The sequence below is a fragment of the Pantherophis guttatus genome, chromosome 8 (genome assembly GCF_059756535.1).
Source record: "Pantherophis guttatus breed Tessera chromosome 8, ASM5975653v1, whole genome shotgun sequence".
In the NCBI taxonomy this organism is placed as follows: Eukaryota; Metazoa; Chordata; class Lepidosauria; order Squamata; family Colubridae; genus Pantherophis; species Pantherophis guttatus.
The window spans coordinates 23,078,386-23,104,026 of NC_142070.1; the positions used below are offsets into that span (position 1 = coordinate 23,078,386).

Here is a 25,641-nt window from a genome sequence, read left to right on the forward strand (position 1 = left end):
GGATGGAACCTGAGGCATTGCCAGAGAGGAGGGTCCTGGAGAGGGAGGCCTTGTCAGTTCCTCCCCCTCACCTTCTGAGTCCTCTTCCTCCATGAGGACAGGCTCGGGAGTTGGAGTCACAACAGATACACTCAGGATACCGTGCACCATTGATCAACAAACTAGCCAGGATGATAGTTATCGCTCTAGAATAACTTATATTTTTTTATCCTGAGAATTCCAACATCCATGCTGATGTTGCCTGAGAAATGGTTAGGATTTCATGGACCTGTTTAGTATCTGAATCTGCATATCCAGCAGGATGCACAGTGGATTTATGTTTGGCTATTCTGTTTGGCTAATGATCTGCTAGAGCAGGGGTGTCAAATGTAAGGCCCACGGGCCGGATCCAGCCCATGCGGTGCTTAGATCTGGCCCACAAGCCACCCTGGAAACAGCAAAGGACCAGCCCACGGTGCCTCTGCATCTGTGTGTGGCCCTCCCGATCTCCGTTTTTGCTGGCAGAGGGTTGCAGGAGGCCGTCCCAGCTGAAAACGAGATTGGGAGCCCGTTTTTGCTGGCAGAGCACTTGGGCCACCACAGGTGCCCCTGACACAAGTGATGTCAAGGTGGCCACAACCACCTCAGCACCCAAGGTCAAACACAACCCTGATTCAGCCTTCAATGAAATCGAGTTTGACACCCCTGTGCTAGAGGATCATTCTGTAACTCCAGATTAATGGGCAGATTATTCTCTGAACATATTTAGAATAGCAACTGCTATAAACCTTTGTTTAAAAATTCAAACAAATCTGTATATATATATTTTTGGGGGGATGAAGTTGGAGAATATCCCATCTAATCGGTCTTTATTATTATCAAAATCCTGATCTGTAGAATATAGTAACGGCCTAAATAGTTGGTACTATAGCATCTAAATGCCCTCCTCTCTTCAGCAGAAGTCAGTTGACAAGTTGATTATCAGAGAACTGAGAACATTTAAGCAAACAAAAGAACAAACAGAGGAAATATAATGAGCAATCAGGCTGAACCATAGGGGTATTTTTAGGCCCATTTATCACTTAATTTTTAGACTGCTGCACTCTTAAGATACTTGAACTAATATCTGCAGCAGCAATTGCCATAAGGACATGCCTCTCTCCCTCCATTATGTCTGTGCAGAACAGTCTTCTGCTGTAGAAAAAAAATGCTGCAACTCCATCAGGATTTTGTGAGTGCCAAATTCAGAATTCAGCTCAGGAATTTTCGCTTTGCTTTGTTTCTGCAAATAAAACTGATCAGATTTGCTTCAGTTTGGACTCTGCTCTTGAGACAAGTCATGCTCATATTCTTTTCATCTGAGGATAAGGAGAGGATGTGTGGCAATGAAAGCTACCACTTACTTGTTCATTCCTTATTCTTCAGAGCAGAATAAAACAGCCACTTTCCAACAGACTTCATAATTAAGGCAGGTGATCAATTCTTTCCCGAGTGTGGAATGTGACCTGCATACTAAATGTAGCCAGAAGTAGTTATTTAAAAAGACCTCCTTTCCTGAAAAATCTTCATAATTAAAGGTTACTTAAATATTCTACTCTTGAATAAGGTATTGATAAAGTGATAGCATCACAATTCCAGATGCATCATATTCATTTCAGTAGCGTTCCTTCCAAGATAAAATATTAAGACACCTCTGTCATCTGGAAACATGATCTATTCTAGAGATCATAGCCGGAGGAAAGTGTACCTTCTATTGGACCTCTTGGCTGCTTTCTATCTTCTGGGCTTTCTAATGGGTTGGGCCTTGGGGACATGGTTTTGGAGGGACACCAAACTTTATTTCAGAATGTGTCCAGAAGGTGGTGCTGGAAGAATATTGTTTGACCACTAGATATTGACCTATGGAATGCTACATGGTTCTTTCAGGTCTCCTATGATGTTTAATATCTAAGTGTATCCATTTTGGAGAAATGGTATCAGGATGCCAATGACAATTCTATCCTTCTACCTACTTTTTAACTCCAAAAGACAATCAGTACCCTTGAATGCTGTCTCAATGATGGGCTGCCAAAATAAAATGCAAAGAACAACGAGGTGCTAAACTTGGGATCAAAGTGAAGCTTGTTCTGGGTGGGAATGCATCTCCCCATAAAAATCAGGCTCACAGTTTGGGATTGCTCTTTGATCTCCAGCTGACTCTGGATTTGCAAGTGCCAGCTTTGCCAAGGAACACATTTGCACAATTATAGTCAGTGCATCAAGTGCAATACTCCCTGAGCTGCTTTGACACAACACTGATCAATGTCTCAGTTACAACCCATCTTGATTAATGCGAAGCTCCTTTTGTAGGTTACCCTTTAAAGTGATTGGAAATTACAACTGAAATACAACCCGAGCATCAAGTCTGAGCAGAATCCATAATGTGGATTCTGTGGTCAAGCTACTATAATATGGATCCTGTGGTGCATGATCTGGACTAATGCCCATTACTTATAGGGCACAATTTAAGGTCTTCGTATGGACCTTTAAAGCTCTAAGTAGCTTAGGACCTCATTAGTTTATGTCCTGCTTACAGAAATCTGCTGGAATTCTTCTGAAGATGCCTTCTCCCCCTGCCTGAACCTTTGCTGTAGACCTGTGGGAAAGAATCTCCTGCCGCTCTGAACTTATGGAATGTACTCCCTATTGAGCTAGCTTGACTCCTACACTCAAAACTTTTAGGAAGATAGCCCAAAGCACCTCTTCAGCAAGCTTTTCATTGTTAATTGTTTTAACGAGTGGATTGTGTTATATTTATTTACACTTCTAGTTTTTACATCATGGTAAGACATCCAGAGAGTCAGTTTGGTGTAGTAGTGGTTAAAAGCATCAGACTAGAAACTTGGACACCCTGAGTTATTTTTACAGCCAGATGACTTTTCGCCACTCACATTTTCTCAGCCCTAGGAAGCAGGCAATGTCAAATCACTTCCGAAATCTTGATCTTGACAGGAAAACCGCAGAGACTAATTCAGCCTAACCCTAATCAGGAGTCAGAAACTGACAGGAAAGAAATGCGGGGGGGGGGGGGGGGGAATCATCTGAAGTGTTGGGATGTACATGAAATAAAATGTGATTGTTACCCATTATTTGCTTCCTATTATATTTTAGCTTAACAGGGATGCAGTGGCTCAGTGGCCAAGACGCTGATCTTGTCGATCAAAAGGTTGGCAGTTCAGCGGTTCGAATCCTACTTGTCCCACCTTCTGCCAACCTAGCAGTTCGAAAGCACGTAAAAAAAATGCAAGTAGAAAAATAGGGATCACTTTTGGTGGGAAGGTAACAGCGCTCCGTGCGTTTAGTCATGCCGGCCACATGACCACCGCCCCCTAGAGTCGGGAACGACTAGCACATATGTGCGAGGGGAACCTTTACCTTTTATATTTTACCTTACTTCACGCTCCTCCATCAAGTGTAACGGGGCTGATCCCCTCCCCCTCCCCAAAGAAACAGATCCCGACACGGGCAATTGAAATCTTCATCAAAGGTGACCTTCCTTCGGGACATCCACCAGTAAACACGATCCGCGGCCCCCGCGCTTTTGCTCCCCTATTCCGCTGGTTTCCAAGAAAGCCGTCTGAAACGGCCGCTCTCTCTTCCCCAGCGCTGGGATCGGCCAAAGGGTCTCCGCCGCGTTTCTCCCACGCTACCCCGAAGGGCGAGCCGAGACGCGCACGCCTGCGCCCCAGACTCTTCCCGGCAGCGGGCGGCCTGACCGCCTCAGAGCTGGAGGGGAAGGGAGGGGAGCGCCAGGCAGGGACGCGCGGGAGGGGGGGGAGGGCAGTGGGGGCGGGAGAGACTCCCTCCTGCCGCTTGCCTCGTTGCCGACCTCTTCTCTTCGCCTCCTGTGAGGACTCGGATTAGCTGCAGCCGGGGCGCCCCCGGAGGCCCCAGCTGGCGTTCAGTTCCCGGCGCGTTGGGCTGAGTTGAGGGCGCCTCCCTTCCCCTCTTGCATCTCTTCCCAACCTGCCGTTGCCGCCGGTGGTCGAGAGACCCAGGGCTGTTCTCCCTCTCCCTCTTCTTTTCTTTCTTTTTTCTTTTTCCCCCCTCTGTCTGTGTCTGTCTGTCTTCCCTTCTCGACATGGAATTCTCCTTGAGGGTCCTCGTTTTATCCTGGCTTTACCTGGAGACTTTAGGGGACTTCGACGGAAGGTGAGTCGGTCGGTTTCCTGGAAGGAAAAGGTTGTGGGTAGGTGGGTGGGTGGGGTGGAAACGAAAGAAAGGACGGCAACCCGAAGCCCACGCTTCTTTTCCGAGCTGAGGGAGAAGGAGAAATTGTCCAATTTGCTAAGGGAAGGAAACAGTTCACAACCTTTGAGGCGGCTCTTCTGTTTTTTCCCCCACTAACATCTAAGAGTGGCTGAGGCGGTTGCAGAAAACCTGTTGGTGGTGGAATCAGACTTGCACTCCGTTTTCTGTGCACGGGGATCAGATACACGCTCCGTTCAAAATCGAGCACTTTGCACAAAACACAACGGTAAAAAGTTTTCCCTTACTCGAGGAAGCAGAGCTGGGACGTATCAGTAGCCGAGGCACCTGCAGTTAGAAGTTTACAAGACCATAATAATAACCCTAAATAGATAAAGGAAACGGGGTTTTATTTTTGTGCTCCTTTCTTTTGTAATAAAAAAGCATAGCCTTTAGGTGCAGGAAGCAGTTCATATGCCTAAAAGACTTGTGACATAATGATTGGCAGGTACTTCCATATAGTAGTCCATACACCTCTTTAAAGTTCTAGGAAGACTCCAGTTTGTTATTTAGCATTTTTGGTTTGGTTTCGTTTTCCACTATTTTAAGGCTATCCCCCTCTGGAAATCATAAACCTTGAATTGTCACAAGGATTCCAGCAATCCTTTGAAGTTGGTCAGTTTCAAATTCCTAACACAGGGGAAAAGCCACTTTGTGAATGGGAAACTAATTCAGCGCCAGGTTTTCTGGTTTCTAGCTTGGTCTCTAAACTGCTGCACTGCACTGATTCTCATTGAGGAGGAAACCATCTGAAACTAGGAAGGCTTACAGCTGGCACCTTGGCATTTATTTGAAAGTCATTTCATTCCTTCCAATGGAACTTCTCTCTAATTAAATGTGAACAGCCCTGAGTCCTAATCTGAACTGATTTTTTTCTTGACACAGGTAACTGTAATAGTCCTAAACAGATCATTGGACAGTTGGATTATTTTAAATGTCTAAACTGACTGATAGGAACTCTCTGTTATTAGGTGAAGATGTCAGGGCTTAAGTCTACAATCTTCTGTAAATAACCCATCAAGCTTAGTCTCTTACTTTAAACATCCTTGCTAGTAACAGAAACCAACAGTACAGTAGATTTTTGATAGGGTTGGGAGCTTTGCACATTAGCGTAGATGGAAAGAATTCTGATCTGCATTTGAATGTGCAGGAAGAATACTAGCAAGGAAAATTGTTCTACTTTAATTGGTAGGCTACTGAGAGCTGTGTTACTACATCTGTAGGGATGGTAAATATAACATATGATTATATTCTAGGTATATTAATCATATTCTGTTGCTTGTACTTTGTGAAAATAACATGTTCACAAAAGGTAAACATGGAAGAAAGAGCTTTAAAACAAAATTCTTTAATTGCTGAAGTAGTGATTTCCCCGCTGTTCATGTATAATTATATGGATTGTCATACCAAGTAACTGCAGACTCCAGAACTCTTATGTTTAAGCATCCGTGTAACTTCAGTGTTTGGGGGGGTGACATGAGATAAGAATGGCTATCTCCTGTCAGATAAATTATGCAGTTGACAGTAAACCAAGGACTATTTATAATCTTGTAAAACTTTTAATTTCTTTTTATATCTGTTATGTTTTCTAGGAATGCTTAGATATCTCTAAACACATATGTAAAATAAACATTAATCAGACAAGCTGTAACATTAAGGGCACAATTATATTCCACCGTTCAATACAAATATTTCAGTTGTGTAAAGATGCATGATAGGCAAGCCTTGACAGGTTTAGGCAGTCCAGGTTTCTTTTGAAATACATTGCTTAGTTGCGGCAACCCTTCTGTAACTGATAGACCTATTAGATATATTATCTTTCTGCAATTGTTGAATAGATCATAAGTACAGTACTTTGACCTCATTTATCAAGTCATTTTCATTGGAGCACCGAATAATAGATACAGAGCTGTTTTTTAACTAGGTATCGCAATGCAAACAGTCAGGAGGAACAACTCTAAATGGGATCCTGCACATGGGAAGTGTTTATTTCTCCCTGTGATTTGAAGCCATGAAAAGAATGCACACCTGCTCTGTTTATTGACTGGAACTGATATAAGTCTCCAGACTTACTTGGTTTTTGTAATTCATGGAGACATTTAGGAATGGTGAGGAATAACAGACCTTATGGCTATACCGGTAGGCATATCTCATTGTAAAAAGCAAATCCTTCTTTAATATTATACTAGCTCTTTGGTCTCTGGGTATGGAGTGCACGTGCATCCCCACTTGCGTGAGCCAGAGGGCAAGTACATGCACGCACACTCCATTTGCATGAGTAGCAAGCACGCTCCATTCGCGTGAGCAGTGTGTGTGTATGCCCACCGTTGGTGCAAATGGACCCATGCGTGTGTGTGCGCTTGCTCGCCACTTGTTCGGAACTCTCCCCTTCCCAGCTGGTCCCCAAAACCGGAAAGGTTGGGGAATTCTGCTCTAAACTATGCTAAAGAAATGGGCCTTTCTTTGATCTGTCTGTCTAAGCCAGGGATATCAAACATGTGGCATCACATTGTCGTCACATGATGTATCGCAACTTTTTCCCCCTTCGCTAAACTGGGGGTGGACGTGGCCAGTGCATGACACATCTGGCCCACGGGCCACAAGTTTTTCACCCCTGGTCTAAGCCAGGGTTCACCAACCTTTCAAACCTCAGGGACCACTAAATTCATAATCCCGTGGACCACTAATATGATCTGCCTAATGACCAGCTGGGTGGGCATGGCAAGGTGGTCATGTAACTGGGTGTCACTCACATTGAGGGATGCCTTGCCAGCCTCTACTTACTCCTCACCTGCCCACCCAGGCTCCTTAGGGCCCCAACAGGAAGCTAAACAGCTACCATGAGAAAGAGTTCAGTTCAAATTGGATATGATCGAGAAGGAGGCTCAGCAGAAGCGCCTCACTGAGGACTACAAGCATAGGCTTTCCAAGCAGAGGGAAGACCTGCAGGAGTGCAAGGCCAGGTACCGGCACCTGGAGGCTCAGTGGGCTGAGATGGTCAGCCAGTTTCAGGACATGATGCAGTCCCACTTGAACAAGCCCTCCGGCTCTTCACCACCAGCGGCGCTTCCCCCCAGCCTTCGCCCAAAGCCCCGCACCAGGAGGCTGAAGCAGATCCCAAGTCAGAATTTCTGCCCCCCCCCTCTGACCTGCACAAAAAGACCCCAAAGGGGGAGACTCTCTGCAGCAACACAAACGTTCATTGCACGTATCCGGCCCAGGGGCCATAGTTTGAGGACCCCTGATTTAGTGCAATATAAAAAATGCAAATAATTTTTCTGGGGACCACCAAAATTTTCTCGCGGACCACCAGTGGTCCATGGACCATCAGTTGGTGACCACTGGTCTAAACTATTATATTTCCTCAAGGAGAATTCAGATGGATTCAGTTAAAGATGAATTTAGTCTATTTTGGAAATCTCCCACAGATACATAATCCTTTACAGGTAGTCCTCAACTTACAACAGTTCGTTTAATGACTGTTTGAAGTTAAAACATCAGTGAAAAATGTGGTTTATCTCCGTTTTTCACACTTACAACCATTGTAGCCTCTCCATGGTCATGTGATCAAAATCCAGACGCTTGGTAACTGGCTGATATTTATGATGGTGTCAATGTCCCAGGGTCATGTGATCCCTTTTTGTGATCTTCTGATAACCAAAGTCAATAGGGAAGCCAAATTTACTTAAAAACAGTGTTACTAACTTAACAACTGCAGTAATTCATTTAATAAATGTAGAAAGAGGTCATAAAATGAGGCAAAATTCACTTAGTAATAGAAAGTTTGGGCTCAATTGTGGTTGTAAGTTGAGGACGACCTGTAATGGACTTAGTCATTTTTTTAATCTTACATTTTTGGCAGATTTGCTGATATACACGCACTGCTTGTGTGTTTTACTAAGAAAGGTGAGCTTTTGTCTATTCAAATGAACATTCACTTTTCAATATACCTTTCATTATCTAGATCCCTTATGTCTCTCTATAGCTTAGTTTGATACCTCTGATTTTGCTTTGAGTGCTGTGCTTTTATAATCTGATTAAAAGTTTAATGAGAGCTTGCTGTACATTTTTCTTCCCAAATCTTTTTCTGCCAAGCAAACTGAAGTTTCTTTTAAAAGAAAGCCTTTGGCTCCCAGAGATAGTTTCCAACACTGGAATTGCTATCATATCTGAAGGCACAACACATTTGAGTTTTGTCTTCAGGATCTGGCCTTCTAAGGAGCAGTCAGGGTTGATCTCCTCTAGGACTGACCGGTTTGATCACCTTGCAGTCCAAGGGACTCGCAGGAGTCTTCTCCAGCACCATAGTTCAAAGGCCTCAATTTTTTAGCACTTAGGGTTTCTTATGGTCCAACTCAGTGGTGAAATTCAATTTTTTTTACTACCGGTTCTGTGGGCGTGGCTTTGTGGGCGTGGTGTGGCTTGGTGGGCATGGCAAGGGAAGGATACTGCAAAATCCCCATTCCCTCCCCACTCCTGAGGGAAGGATATTGCAAAATCTCCATTCCCACCCCACTCTGGGGCCAGCCAGAAATGGTATTTGCCAGTTTTCTGAACTACTCAAAATTTCCGCTACCGGTTCTCCAGAACCTGCTGGATTTCACCCCTGGTCCAACTTTCACATCCATACATTGCAACTGGGAAAACCATAGTCTTGACTATACGCACTTTTGTTGGCAGGGTGATGTCTCTGCTTTCCCATTCTATATGTACCTTGCAAAACAAGTGGTCTGATCTTCTGCCACATAATTACTTATTAACCCCAAAGCCCTCTTACCATATCCATTCGGCTCCTAAAAATGTAATTCTCCTCCTTCTATCTAGAATCTTCCCTGCCCTATGTGAGACTTGGAGGATGATGGAAGATGCCTTCCCTAACTGACCTCATGCATAATTGCACAATAGCAGGAACCACGAATGCATGTAGGCTCAAATAGATGACTTTAAGGGGGCCTCTGTCATTTCCTGTTTTCTTCCAAGTGGGTGAATTGCTTCACAATGATCAGTAATACATTCTTCCTTGAGAGAAGAAATCTTGTTGCTCTGGACATTTCATTCTATTTAAAATAACTTATCTTCTTTTCTACGGCTCTGTGGCTTTTTCTGGCTTCTTGGAATAGCATGTATGAAAGTCAACATTTCTTTTTGCTACCCTTGTCAACTTGCCAAATCTCTTACCAGAAGCTGTCTGCACTGTTTGTCTCTTTCAGGGGCCTTGAGACACCATTTCGTTGGCTTTTATTATTGACTGACCTTATGGCAAGGATCTGGATGCCATTCTAGTGGTATTTTATTTTCCCTCCACAATGGCCCGTTTCATTTCCTGTTAGAGCCTTTCCTCTGCTCGGGAAAGAGATTATCGGCTCATTCAAGCAGATTTTCCAGAACCACATGTTATGAATTCATTTAATTTCTGATAAAAGCCAACAGTTCGTTTTGTTTCATCTGTTGGATGTACAGTTCCAACTATCTTCTGCCTGTCACCTATATTTAGATGATGAAACGGAATTCCTCCATTGCTGTCTTAACCACCAGCAAGATCATTGGACTGATATTTTGCCTGGGACGGGTTCTCATTTAATAGGTCAGTTTATGTCTCAACACTAGTTTGCCATTTTAGATCATACACAGTTACTGTCCATGACTGTTGCTTAAAGTTTCCTGCTTGTCCCCTTTCCCTGAGAGCTTCTATTTTGTCCAGAGTAGCAGACAGATCAACATCTCCTCAAGGGTCAGTTGTATCAAGCCAAGACCACTAACAAATGTTCTGATAACTGACATCACCTGCATTGCTGAAGTCTCTCCCTTGTCTAGTAAGGGAGAGGCTTAACAGAGATTTCTCTCTGTCATATGACCATTCATGTGACACCTTTTCCTGTACCAATCCTGCAGCCTTTTATCAGCAGCTTCAAGCTGCACTGAACATACATTTGTTTGTTACCATTTGAGCTTTGGAACCTCAGCCTTCTGTATCATTGTTCTATTGTGCTTATTCCATCTTTTCAAGTAGGGATGAAGAATTCAAAGCGGACCTTTTTTCAGACCCCTGATGCAGGAGAAGCGTTCTGTAATACTTGATCCATTGGAAAGGATACATAGAAGAGAGATATCCTGGGAAATAGCCAAGGATTGCTTCCTTTGACATTCCTTTGATTTAGTGTAATTTGGTGCAGTACTTAAGGCATCATGCTAGAAACCAGGAGACTTTGAGTTCTAGTCCAGAGGTGGTATTCAGCCAGTTCGGGCAAACCAGTAGGGCCCACCCGCCCCGTCATAATGCCGTCCTATTTAGCCACATTTTCGAGGCCGGGCGCATGCATGGAAGCCACGTATGCAAGCAAAGCATATGCACGGAAGGCCAGGCGCATATGCAAAAGGCGTGTGCATGGGAAGTGAGCATGTGCGCACGGAGTGAACCAATGGCAAGAATATGTGAAACCCACCGCTGTTCTAATCCCACCTTAGCAATGAACACTGACTGTTTGACTTTGGCCTCGTCACAAACTCTCAGTGCAAGGCTGTTGTGCGGAAAATAAGAGTAGAAAGGAGTATTAGGCATTTAAATTAAGTTATCAAAATAATAATCAATACATTGCCCTCACCAGTTGATTATATCCTTCACCTTTGGTGCATTCCAGCAGCTTTGATTTTGAGATAGAAGAGGGCTGATTTGGGAACGGGGAAGATAAAATTATGCTGATTAACCCCCTTATAACAGAGGGATGAATTCAGGAATAGACAAGTGCCTGACAAGAGGGTGCAAGAGTGAATGCGTGTGTGGGGGAAATTCTTTCCAGAAGAAGTAATGGACATTCCCCTTTCTCCAGAGATCTCAGGGAGGGGAAGCTTGAAAGAGTTGACAGAGCGAAAGGGAGAGAATCCAATCCATCGTTTATTTATTATTAGAATCATTTCCACTCCACTTAAAAAAAGGAGTTGGAGATTGATTCTTTCAGAGATCCTTGGCCAGGAGTGGGGGAAGAGTTCAGAAGGTTAACGGTGGGAGAGGCTTTATCTGGTCTAGTTGACAAAAAAATGGAAATGAAAGGAGTAATATAATTCTTTCTTCATAGTTCCCCACATAGCAGAGTGGGGAGGAGAAGGGACATGTTCCTAAAAAGGCAAATGGAAAAGGCCCAGGATTTAAATCTGCCTATTAAAAGGGGGTGTGATGGCTCATCAGTTAAAGACACTGAGCTTGTCAGCTGAAAAGCTGACAACCTGGGTTTGAGACCTGAGCACTGCCCAATGGGATGAGCTCTCATTCCTGCCCCAGCTCCTGCCACATAGCAGTTCAAAAGCAGGCAAATGTGAGTAGATAAATAGGTACCACTTCGGTGGGAAGGTAACAGCATTCTGTGCACCTCCGCATATGGACATGCTGGCCACATGAACACGAAAGTGTCTTTGGACAACTCTCACTTCCTTGTCTAAGAGATGGGCATTGCCCCCTAGAGTCGGACACAATTGGACAGAGGATACCTTTACCTTTATTAATATTATTACATGGGAAGATATTGGGATGCTGTTACACAAAGAATTCGTTTGTTTATATAGCTTTCCAATTTTTAATACACTTACTGGTTGAACCTTCTGTATCAGAATCCTTCAACACTCTGACAGTTTAAATGTCACCTTAGGATGAGCATCAAATTTATGCCTCTAGTTGTTTTGACAACTATAAGATGCTCATCCAGAAATCTGTTTGCCGATGTAGGTTAAATGGACAATTATGAATCTTTTCTGTTGCCCCTGATTTCAAATAAGCAGTTTACTAAAGATTCTATGATGGTTCAGAAAACGGAAAAGTGTCTGTTGAGGACTATGAGAATGCAAGGCATCTGAAAGGTGCTAAATTGCTGCCATCAGATCTTTAGTGTGTATATAACACACACACACACACGTAGATTGCAGGAATATTACAGGAAGAACCATTTAAATGTCTTGTCTTTGTAATCCCTATTGCTGCTATCAAGTAGGTCTATCAAATAGTAAAAAAACCTCAATTAATGCTGAATAAGTCAGAAGTTAATGATTTGAGCACAAAGTTGATGAAATAGCATGCTGACAAGTTTGCAGCTCAAGTTTAAACATGAATGTAGATAAATGAAATCTGAAAGCAAGGGCTGAAAAGCAGGAATGTGCATGTAATTGCTACAGTTATAATGTGTCAAAATTTGATGAAAAACGTTGATGCAAATTAGGGAATAAGTCATACAGACTAGAAGAAAATATGCTGGATGGGATCTTAGTTTAAAGCTTACCCTTTATCTATCCTTTTCACCATTTGTTGAGTAATCACTATTTATTCCATGGAGTCAACTGATTTGCTCAAGTAAAGCACACTTTATAGTGTGCTTTACTACTACTGTGCTTTACTAGTGTGCTTTATATTACTTTATAGTGTGTTGTGCTTTAACAGGAGAGGTGTGCAAACTTTGAATAGCATTGGTAATCAAAGAGATATTGCTATAGCTAATCAAAGGAACAACACATCATCGTAAAGTATTTGTAGCTGCTCCAACTTTATCCCTTTACTGAGATACAGTGTCTTCATCTTGAAAATATATTGCTGTAACTTTTAGCATGTTGGAAGAAATGTTTTCTAGCTCAACTCCATAGATAGAACGTCTGATCTTATCTCTGGCGTGTTGTATGTCCAATATATAATTAGAATGCAGGATGGTACACAGAATGTTGACCTTATCCTAGTTTTAGATCTGGGGAATTGCCTAGAAATCAATATCTTCCAGCTGATCTTTCTGTAATATCAATATCTTCCTGTTGATTTTGTGGTGAATAGCTAGAAGTAAAGGCTGATTACCTTGAAGAATTTACATGCAACTTGAGTTTTAAGACCCCTTATCAAACTTTGGCTTATGTGGTTGAGTTATCTTTACAAAAAAGCACAATAAAGATTTGATTCCCATAGTAAGCCTACATGGCATTGGATATGTTGAGCTATTAAGAGATGGAAGGAAAGAGAAACTACAAAAAAAAAAAACAAAAAAAAAAAACCCTAGCCTAAGAAGGAAAAATAGTTTCCCAGACCATTTAAAGATGGGATGAAACAGTAGTACAAAAACATATGAAAACTTTATGACAGATGGTTTAAAGATGGCTTATCAAGATAACAAGAAGAGTAAAAACATGCTTTCCAAATAATGATAAAATCTGGAAGCTTAAAAATATTATTTAATAAATGACAGCTGAATGTCTGAACCAGTTCCAATTAAAAATACAGCATTTGGGATGCAATGAAATAGTTTGAAAGTTCTGTCTATTGAATTAACATCTGCAATAACCAACATATACTATATGTGGCCTGTTACTTGATGTTGCCGTTATCCAGTAGAGCAGTGTGCCTCAGCCATGGCAACTTTAAGCGGCATGGACGTCAACTCCCAGAATTCCCCAGAGCTGACAGGAGAATTCTGGGAGTTAAAGTCCATGCCTCTTAAAGTTGCCAAGATATAAGGCTGTGATGGCAAACCTATGGCACGCATGCCACAGGTTACACGCAGCGCCCTCTCTGTGGGCACACGAGCCGTTGCCCCAGTTCAGCTTTGCTATGCATGTGTGCGCACACCTTTCACTGGCCAGCTGGTCATCGGGTCTGTGCTGCGCATGCGCGTGGGGAATGGGGTGTGTGCCGGGTGGCCGTGTACACAAGCACGGGGGGGCAGGGTGCATGCGGGGGGCTGCACGCATGGTGGGGGGGCATGCAGGGGCCATGCACGCATTGCATTTTGGGGGTTTGTGTGCATGTACGTGCTTTTGCGCACACATGTGCATGCTCTAGACACTCAGTCCGGAAAAGGTTAGCCATCACAACAGCAAGATATCTCTTCTGCAAGAAGAAAAACTCACAAAAATAGAATAAGGACACAGAAATGCAATGATTTGTTTCTTTCTAAAAAAAACCTGGGCAAAAATATTGGTGTAGTGTAATTGAACAAAAGATCTGCAGTGCACTCATTTCCTTTCAGTCAGGGTGAAAATTGGATCCAAACATTATACGAAACTAAGTGTTGTGCATATAGTTCTACTTGGCATATTGGGTAAACTCAGCCATTTGGTTTCTAGTATCCTAAGTTAGTTCGTTGTGTGAACCCAGCCAATTGAGGTTTATTCAGTTCAGCACCACTGGACCATCTGTAACAGGGGTGTCAAACTCGATTTGGGCCACATCAGGATTGTGTTCAACTTCGGGGACTGGGGTGGGCATAGCGGGGTGGGCATGGTCATCTCGACATCACTCTTGTTGGGGGTGCCTGTGGTGGCCCGAGCATTCTGCCAGTGAAAATGGGCTTCCGAGCTCCGTTTTTGGCTGCAACAGCCTCCTCTGCCACTGAAAACAGAGCTCGGGAGGGCCGCATGCAGGCCTCCCAAGCTCCGTTTTCTCTGGCAGAGGCACCGTGGGCCAGTCCTTCACTGTTTCCAGGTCAGCCCAACGGGCCAGTGCTAAGGACCTCAGAGGCCAGATCCAGCCCGCGAACTTGAGTTTGACACCCTTGATCTGTAACTTAATGCGAATTGATTCATTGGGCTTACTCTTTAAAGCTTATTTTTGGTGCTGGTGCAGGTGGCCCAGGCAGATCCTTTCCACAACTGGATTATGTCGTTTTGGGAGCAGAGTGGATTGCTGCTGGGGCTGGGCTCGCCACGCCTGGGGCCACTGCCAACGTGAGTATCACTACTGCTGGGGCTTTGAGCCATTCCTTATGGGGCTTGGACATTTCTAATACTGTAATAGCTTTTCTGAAATCATGGACACTCACCTGATGAAGGGCTTACAATACATACTGGCTATTTCTTTTTTCTGGAGGGACACTGACAGGTTAAAAACTCTGCCCATTGTAAACTCCAAGTATTCATACAAACAGTACTGTAAGTGGCAGAAATAAACAATGGAATCAACTGTTTTTCTTTTTTTTAACCTCAGTATTAAATTTGGTCTATCAGCTTTAGTTGTCCAATTAATTTTTATTTGAAACAAATTTTCAATTCACATGTACTGTGCATGAGCAATTGCTCTTTAAATGGAATTTTGTGGAAATATCCTACTTAATATTTTTTTTAAAATACAACAAAAATAATCCAGCTCATCTTTTATCTTTCATTTTTCTGTTTATCCTGACAGTGTCCTGTAATGATAATTTATTAATAACATTTCTCACTTTTTCATTGTTCTATCAACCATATAAATTGCCCCTCTGAAAAAGTATGTTAGAAGCTATGGAAGTGATAAAGATACAAAAATGCTGGCTATTAATTGAATTAAGACAGTTAGCTTGTTAAATCACTATAGTCTTCATACAGCAAATACATATGTTAGATATTTATACTTTTGACAAATTGTTGCAAAGTTAGATATGTGATCTTCATAGATCCCCACATTATGAAGCATATGACAGTCATAATCATCTAGTAATCTATAGGTAAATTTTTTCACCCTCATGAAAGGAGGCATGGAGCTCAGTGACTTCATGATGCTTGTCTCAGCTCTGGCCGTTCAAGCCCAGGTACTATGAGGAGGGTGAACTCCTGCTACTTGCCTTAGCTTCTGTCCACCTAACAGTCTAAAAGTATGTTCTATGAAAGTACCACATCGGTGGGGAGATTAGCTGTGCTTTGATCAGGCAGTCAGATTCCCGACGGCTCTGAACCTTCCCAGTTGTAGCTCCCGTTTGCAAGCCAGCTTCGGGAAGAGACGGGGCCTTGGGTGACGCTGCAGGAAGAACCACTCTGTGGTGCAAAGCCAGCTCGCCTTCCTGTGGTGTACCTTGGGAAGCACACAAGTTTGTCCGATAACAGGGATGGTACCTTGGAAAACCAGACTACTACTCTGCAATAGCATTGCGGTCTCCTGGCTACTGTAACTATGCCATACGATGATGATGATGATGATGATAATAATAATAATAATAATAATAATAATAATAATAATAATAATAATAATAATAATTGATGATGCGTCACACTACTATACAAACAACTATTCAATAATATTGAGAACAAATTGTAGCTTTAAGAAATATACCAGTAGTTTTTAATGTGGGTATAATAATAATAATATCCTCATTAAACGTATATTTTTTAGAACCATAATTTGTCCTCAGTATTATATTGAATAGCTGCTTGTATAGTAGTGTGACACTTATTTATTTATTTATTTATTTATTTATTTATTTATTTATTTATTTATTCATTCATTCATTCATTCATTCATTCATTCATTCATTTAATTTGCCATCCATCTCGTTTCAAACGATTCTGGGTAGCTCACAGCATAAAAGCATTAAAATCACCAGATATAAATAAAATGAAAAGGTAGATTAATTAAATTCATTAACACAAGATGGCAAAGGAGGGAACCGGATACACAAGAAGGGAGAGGGGGGAATTAGCTTTTAATTAGTCAACCACTTCCAGTGTGAAGCTCTCCCACTGCCATCTGGCAGAGTCAGGTCTTAAAGCTCTTACAAAAAGTCAGGAGGGTGGGACTCAATCTCACGTTGAGGATATGATGTTCCAGAGGGCAGGAGCCACAGCAAAGAAGGCCCTTCTCCCGAACCCAGCTGTAATCCCTTGACTGATAGGATCCCCAGTAGGTCCTCTCTGCCAGCCTGTGTGGGATGGGCTAGTCCCCATTGAGATAAGTTACATATGTGGCAGAAATCAGTTTTTCTCTTGGCCAAATTAATATATTCTTTTGTTGACCAACATTTGGTAGTTGCCTTATCAGAATGTTATTCACCAATTATAAATGTACATAAGTGCAATCAAGACTTCAGAACTGCATCTCTCATGGGTTATTTTTAAATGAAACAAACTGCATGTAAGATTAATTATCTACTGAAATCAATTTGAATTTTAAATACTTAATCATTGAATGCCTTTTTTCTTCTTTCTCCTTTTTCATCTTTTTTCATCTTTTTATTCTTAGCCTCTTCTCCAAATTACAAGTTAAATTACATGCAAATCTGGCAATATAAACCTCTTAAAATAAACGAAAAGTTAAATGAAAAAAAGAGGAAGAACTAAGAAGAAGCAAAAAGATTCAGAAAAAGCAAAATTAATATTTGCTTATTTTTCCCATACCAATATATATATATATATTTGAGAGTATGAGAAGGTGGGATTGCTTGCCTTTTGTATGCATCTTTGTGAATGTTTTCCTAATTGTGGTGCTGCTTGAATATTAATTTCTGTAAATTAAAGCTGACTTCTGTTTAGACTTGTTTATAATTGCAAAATGGTGCAACTGATGAGAACTAAGTAGAAATAAATTGGAATGCATCTATCTGATCCAGTAGCATTTCATTGAAATAATTCGTACTTTTTTCAAAATCCAGCATGAACAAGTCTCATTTTTCAAGCCATATGATATGCATATTGTATTTTATATAGACCATCTATAATAGCTGTTATTTAGGCTCTAGGAAAACAAACAAACATATTTTAAATTAAATGTCCCATTTTAGGATGCTGAAATTTAATGCAACGGAAAAAATCAAGTAAGATATAATTTAAAGAGGCTTCATAAATAAAGATGATTTCACCAGATCAGGTGCCTACCCCACAAACACCTGTTTCATATGGTCAGATATCTCTTTAGAGATAGCCCTCGCTTAGCAACTGCCGCAGACAGTGAGAGTGTACAGTAATGATGGTGATAAAAAGGTAATTTTCATTAGTTCCATCAAGTTCTTACATTTATGACCTTTGCAGGTCTGTAACGTAAAAGGAAAGCTAAGGTAGGATTTCAAACATAATAGTAGTTTCACTTAGCAACCATTTCACATAACAATCAAGTTCCAGTCCCAATTGTGATCGCAATGATTTGGCACATTGAGGCCTTAAAGAAGATCTTAAAATTCAGAAACTCTGGCTGGCTGGTTAGCTTGCTTGCTTGCTAGGAAGAAGGAAAAGATGGAGAAGGCAGTTCTTCAACTACAGATAGTCCTTGTAAATCAAGATAAATCCTTGACTTACGACCACAATTGAGCCCAAAATTTCTGTTGCTAAGTGAGACATTTGTTAAATGAGTTTTGCCCCATTTTGCAACCTTTCTTGCCACGGTTGTTAAGTGAATTACTGCAGTTATTCAGTTAGTCACACAGTTAAGTGAATCTGGCTTCTCCATTCACTTTGCTTATCAGAAGGTTACAGAAAGGTGATCATATGACCTTGGGACACTGCAACCATTATAAATATGAATCAGTCACTAAGCATCTGAATTTTGATCATGTGACCATGGGGATCTACAATGGTCATAAGTGTGAAAAACAGTCATAAGTCACTTTTTCTAGTGCCGTTATAACTTTTAATGGTCACTAAATGAAGTCGAGGACTCTCCGTATACATTAAAGTTGTCCAGGGCTTTATAAATTAAGACCTGTGGGGAAAAGGCTGGAAGACTGTTTATCTGACACTCTATGGATACACTGTGATTAAAACATTCAATCACATCAATAAACTTGGGAATTCCTTCTGACCAGCTACAATTTCCAAACCACTTTTAAAAGTAGCCCCAAGTGATATAAAGGGCACTACTATAGAACAGAAGTGACAGAGTTTGCATTATTTTGGCAAAATAATATTATAACAGAAAAAAATGGCAAAAATTCACTGTATTTTTTAATAAGTAGCCTGTATCAAGATATACAGGTAGACTGGGGATATGATTGCTTATTCTTTATATGATTGAGGGAGTCAAGCTATTCTCCAAAGCACCTGAGGGTAGGACAAGAAGCAATGGGTGGAAACTAATCAAGGAGAGAAGCAACTAGAACTAAGGAGAAATTTCCTGACAGTTAGAACAATTAATCAGTGGAACAACTTGTCTCCAGAAGTTGTAAATGTTCCAACGCTGGAAGTTTTTAAGAAGATGTTGGATAACCATTTGTCTGAAGTGGTGTAGAGTTTCCTGCCTAAGCAGGGGGTTGGACTAGAAGACCTCCAAGGTCCCTTCCAACTCTGTTATTCTATTCTATTCTATTCTATTCTATTCTATTCTATTCTATTCTATTCTATTCTATTCTATTCTATTCTATTCTATTCTATTCTATTCAAAATATCCAGAGTAGATTGGGACCAACTCATCATGGTGGATGAGTCATGAAGCAGATATGAAATGTGCATCTCTATATCACTTGCTCAATCAATAACACCAAAGGCAGAGGGCATAATTTTTTCTTATCGTACATGGGAGATGACTGGTTTTTTTGAGCTTTAGAGCAGAATATCTAAGCAGAATATCTTAGCAAACAAGCAGTATGTTTTGGCATTTTGCATAGACTGCTAAGACATAGCACATCACTTTAAAGTTAATATGCAACCTTAGCTCCATAAGAAAAAATACCTATTGTGCTGTGGGATGGAAAGAGAACTTCAGTCTCTTAGGTGGGGTGTTAAACAAATTACATAGGTTCATAGTTTTCTTTCAGGTGTTTTTCAAATAATACCGGGATAATGCCGAGTTGAAGGATTGGGTTGTACATCAAAATTCTGTGGGTTTGTTATTGCTATTATACAATAGCAAGGTATTCTTTTGATTTTTCTCTCTATTCTTTTACTTTCTTATTGAGATCCCATTGAAATTAGTAGAGGTCAAACTGTTTCACTGAATCAATACCTCCGTTTTTATAAAAGTAATCTCTGGCAGCAGAACGTGAGATTTGACAAAGGTGGTGTAAATCTTTGCAAGGATTCTTCTGGATATAGTGAGGCACATAATACTGCCTCAAAACCATCCATTACCAAAAGTGAAAATGCTCTTAGTCTATCCTTCTCCAACTTGGTTAACTTCTTCATGTACTGGGACTGAACCTCCCAGAATTTCTAACTACCCAGTAACCCCAACACTTTGGCAAAAGGCTAAGTTGCAAGAGAACGCTTCAATGTCTAGAATAATTTTGTATCTCATATTTATGCATTTGTATTTTTTATCTCTTCTTATGTCTGCTTATATATCTCTTTAAAATGCTAACTAAGTAAGTAAATTAATAGGTGGAGGTTGGGGGATGACTGACTTAGCCAGATTACAGATCCATCTAGTCTTAATATTAACCTTTCCACGAAAAGGACCAGAGTACTGTAATCTTTTTCTATATTTGACCATTTTAAGGCTATCTTCTGTCATCAGAGGAAATGGTTGCCACAAATACACACCCATTCACAAAATGGTTATCACAGCTGATCCAGCTATCCTGGGGAGACCAATTTATCATAAGACAAGCAGCGATAGGTTTTCAATAGTCTTACCACTGGTTTGCCTCACGCGCCTTCCATTCATGCGCCTGGCCTTCCGTGCATGCGCTTTGCTTGCTCGCGCACCTTCTGCGCATGCGTACGGCCTCGAAAATATGCTTAAATAGGACGGAATAGGGGTGGGTAGGCAGGTGGGTGGGCCCACCTGCGATCTCCCCTACCGGTTTCCCCGAACCGGCTGAATACCACCTCTGAAGACAAGCTAGTGAGGTTGTTCTCTGTTGTCCTCTCTATCTCTTCAGGATAATCACGGTCAACAATTTACTAGTCAGTAGTCACTTTACAAAAAAATGCAGTACTGTCCTAGCATCATTCACCATTTTTAATTTCTAAAACTGCCCTATGGAGTCAATACAGGATCCAATTTTGGGGCCACATTTTGCTTTTCAGATTGACCGATTCCTTTTAATAGTTATTTAATATCAAAATAATACTTTAAAACATTGAAAAGTAGAATGGGATAAGAAAGACACCAAAGAAGTCCACAGATACCTTAGTGATTGTGAGTGTCATTGAAGATATCAGGACCGACAAGATGGTGACTGAAATACTGTTTCTTAATAGCTAGAGACTACTCAGTTAAAAGATGTTTGCATTAGCTGTTGTAGAAGATATTGTGAACAGCTGGATAAGTGAGCATCCCATCCTATTATTTAATATCTTTGATTAATTATCCTCTTTCAGGTTATCACAAGAAGGTCAACGCTAGGTTTCTCTCAACATCTGTCACAATGTCTAGACAAATTTTAGGAGATTATGATCTAAGCTTTGAAGTATTCCCTTACAACGGTTCCTGAATAAATTTACCAGTTTGCCATGTCTGCACAGTAATCAGTCTGCCATTTGGACTGGCATGTTTGCTTTTTCCGTGTTTCTTTGACCCCTTGCCATTCCTCTGAATTTTCACAAATATGCTCAAAAGAATGACCTTGGAACAATAATGCACTACAATGGAGAGAGAAAGAATTAAACTGTTATGAACTCTGGTACAGGTAGAGTATATTCTTAATAATTCCACTCAGCTGAGTTGCCTTGCTACAAGGAGAAAGGGCAGTTGTTAGGCAGCAAGTATTTTTGTATTTATGTGTTTTATTCTGTGGCTGTTCACCGCCCTGAGTCCTTCGGGAGTAGGGCGGTATAGAAATCTAATAAAATAAAAATAAAATAAAAAGTAATTTGGAAAGTCATAAGTGAAATTTAGGACAAATTAAGGAAAAAGGGAAAAAAATCAGAAACATAGCAGATTAAGCTAAAATTAATTAAATGATATTGTCCGGCATTATAAACACTCTGGATTCTGTTTGCTAAAAATTCAAAAATTTAAGGCCAATTCATAAATTAGAATCTATCTGGATTATATCCATTCAGTTTAGTTCCCATAACGTGTGAAGGTAAAGTACTTAGTGCAATACTGATAAAGAATATTTACACCTTAGGGTTGAAAAGAGGTGTCTCTGGTGCTCTCTGAACTTGGTTGTTCAGAGAGCACATTACCCAAACTAGATAACATTGATGCTTTGCATCATCAGTGCATTAATAAATGTTACCTAGTTTGGATAATAAAATGTCTGCAAGAAAACACTCAAGCTCAGAGAGCACCAAGGACCTCTCATCCTGGGTACTCTTTATTTTCTTGTATGCATGTATGAATAGTTTCCACCTCACTTTCAGTTCTATATTGGCTACTTTCTTCTTAGTCTTTCCAGAAAGCTGATGATAACAGTCAAATCTGTGTGAAAATTCTAGCATTGTTCCAATTTTAAATTTTACTGAACAGATTATCCATCTGTATTATATACAGTGCATTAATCATCCTGAAGACAATAACGGCAGAGTAGCTCACTAAATCCTGATAGACAATTCTGATTAATTCCATATATTTATGTAGATTTATTTTGCTTTTGTCCTGGCTGGAAATTTAATTCTGAACGTTTTTTCAAGATTTCAACTAGATGTCGTGAGTTTTATTATTCGGTAAGTTATTTCTGTTTGATTAGAAAACAATCAGGGTTTGAGGTGAGCCAAGGTTCAGAAGCTGATTCAAGCTCATTCCAGTCATGGATTTGTACCACAAAATGTATATAATTATGGTCTCATAATTGCACACATTTGATTGTCTGCTTTTCCCACTGCTACTTTGTTAGTGTAAGTAGAACACAGCAGCTGAAAAGCTAAAGAGGAAGGAAACTCCTAACTTCCACAGGAATGTAGTTTTCCAAGCCCTCCTATCTTCTCAGAACTGCTCAGCTATCTCCACATTTTCCAGTCAGCACAGAATGGCAGTTTAGGAGACACTGCTAAAAGCAGAAACAGCAATCACTCTTATCTTCATCTCGCACCTATTTGCAGGTCCAGCACTAGCCCATTTAATTCCTGTGAGAAGCCAAATTACTAGTATTAAAGTCATTAAAATTTATAATGAAAAACATTTTAAAAATCTATTTGGATTTTATCCATTCAGCTTAGTTCCAATAATGTGTGAGGGAGGATAGAGTTCTCAATACAATGAAACAAAATAAAACAAAAACAAAACTATTCTGATTTCCTGACTTCAGTTTAATATGAAAATAGTCTTTTCATATCTTTTTCTGGGTCTTTGTGTGTGTTTAAATTAAAAGGCCACAGCCCTGATTAAGGTATCAAGTTCTGTATAAGTAGCATAGTTTATATAAAAAATTAATTCTTTACAGCTCAAGAGGAAGCCAGCATTTTTTTCCAATTAAAAGATATGGAAATACTGAGTATTTACTGATAGAAAATATTGGTATTTTAGGGTTAAAAAGAGGTGTCCTTGGTGCTGTCTGAATTTGGTTGTTTTCTTGCAGATGTTTAATTATCCAAACTAGATAACAACAGTAGAAACAGAACAGTGGATGGGTATCAAAAATGGGAGCTGTTTTAAAAAGTTTCCCTCCTATCTTCATACTACTGAAATGTCTACTTATGATTTCCAAGACTGGAAGAGAAGAAAGGATTTCATTGACTTCAATGCAACAGATGCAAAGAATTAAATACTCCCTTTGTGCAATATGATCTTCCAGTTCCAAGAAGGAGCTTGGCCTAGAAGTCAAATCTGTAGCACTTGAAGCATCCTCTTCAGTGACCACTAGAAAGTAACAGGTGATGGGTACGTGGCATGCAGTCTTAATGGCAACTGTAGGCTGACACTGGTCACCATAATATCCTTCTCATTTTTAGCCATAGGACAGCCATCTTTGGATCAGTTCAACCCATAATGTTAAAGCAAATTTTTATTATTTCTTTTAGCAACAAATTAGTGCTGTCTGAAAGAGCTCACTCCCAACCTTTCCCAGTTTTATGTGACTATTCACATCAAAGGTAAAGGAAAAGGGTAAAGATTAGATAATGTTTTATAGATCTTAGATTTTATCTAAAGAACTTGAAAAGAGTCAAAAGGGAAAAACTAATATAGACACAGGCCAGTACACAAGAAATTAACATTGGTAGCTGTGACTTGTGTACGTGTGTGCGCGCACAAGCTATTTTTAATAACTACATGTCCTTGACTTACAACAGTTCATTTAGTGACAGTTCAAAGTTACAAGGGCATTGAAAAAAGCGACCTACAACCATTTTTCACATGACCATTGCAGCATCCCCATGGTCACATGATCAAAATTCAGATGCTTGGCAATTAACTCCTATTTATGATGGTTGCAGTGTTCCAAGGAATTGTGATCCCCTTTGGCGAGCAAAGTCTGACAAGCAAAGTCAGTGGGGAAGCCGGATTCACTTAACAACTTTGTTACTAACTTAAAAGCTGCAGTGATTCAGTGATTTAATGACTGAGGCTAGAAAGGTTGTAAAAATAGGGGGAAATTCACTTAACAAATGTTTTACTTAGCAAGAGAAATTTTGGGCTCAAGTGTGGTCGTAACTTGAGGACTAACTGTACTAAACCTACCTTGGGATTTTAACTAATTTTATTGATAGCTCAGGACACTCTCCTTCATAGTAAAGCGACATAGCATAACAGTGGATGAATTGGGTAGCTGGGGAGATTCTGAATATATAAACATATATTTTTACTCTGTTAATTGTTGGAAGATATTAATCTGGGTTTTTCTCATGTGCAATAACTTTCCCCTAAGGTAAAGCGGGGTGAAATCTACTTACCTTCCTTGCCGGTTCGGAAGTGCATGCGCCACGCTGGTCACATGAGCAGACAGAGGGTCACATGCGCACACAGACCCTCTGTGCATGTGCAAAACCTGCGCATGCACAGCAGATAATAAACACATTACTTCCTGGTTAAAACCAGGAAGTAGTGACAGCCGGGCGGGTGGGCGGAGCCTCGCGCCGCCATCGCTACCAGTTCTCCGAACCACCTGCCAAAATCGCTACTGGAACGCCTGATCCAGTCCAAACTGGGAGCATTTCATCCCTGAGGTAAAGAGGTTAATGACTGGCATGTTGAGGATTGCTCTTTGTGCATGAGTGTAGGTACATATACAACTGAGGGCTCCTTGGTGCTCCCTGAGCTGGCTTGTTTTCTTGGCAAACATTTCATTACCCTAATTAGGTAACATCATCAGTGCTCAATAGTACCGAGTTAGGGTATTGAAATGTTTGCAAGAAAACAGGCAAGCTCAGAGAGCACCAAGGACCCTTTCATTTCAACCCTGAGCTACAAATATTCCTCTTTATTGATACATATATAACTGCCTAGGAAAATTACTCTGGAAAAGAGACATTGGATATGTAACATAAGGAAGGAGGGATCATTCTGCTTATTTGCAGAATAAGATCATAGCCTGAGCAACCAACTCTTAGTTACTTCTTATAGACATACTTTGCAGTATTTGGCTGGTTGGTTTATTTATACCATATCAGCCTAGCCTGCTCTGATTTAAAAATATTCTTTGGAAAGGCTAGAAAGATTTGCTTGATAGTAACTTCATTAAAGTTCAAGAAATAACCTTGCCAGCTGCAGGGAGGGAGCCTGTATCCTAGAGGCTTAATTTGGGTTTATGACACTGCATTTATGTAGTAACTCTGTAATACAGGCACACCGGAAGCAGGATGTGTCTGTTTTTCAGGGTTAATTAATTCCAGAGATTCTTAGAAGCGAGACTGAAC

The 25,641-nt window shown here is 40.7% G+C and overlaps 1 protein-coding gene across 4 annotated transcripts in view; it reads left to right on the forward strand.

Annotated features, from left to right (window-relative positions):
• The first annotated feature begins 3,671 nt into the window (after nucleotides 1–3,671).
• Nucleotides 3,672–25,641, forward strand: part of NPNT (nephronectin) — a 68,960-nt gene continuing 46,990 nt past the window's right edge. The window contains exons 1-2 of one of the 4 annotated variants that reach the window (XM_034442229.3): nucleotides 3,672–4,170; nucleotides 14,852–14,952. In XM_034442229.3, coding sequence (XP_034298120.1) covers nucleotides 4,100–4,170; nucleotides 14,852–14,952 — 172 coding nt within the window. In that variant the 5' untranslated portion in view covers nucleotides 3,672–4,099. The remainder of the gene's footprint in view (nucleotides 4,171–14,851; nucleotides 14,953–25,641) is intronic. The other 3 variants (XM_060686925.2, XM_034442228.3, XM_060686927.2) reach the window with 3 other exon arrangements.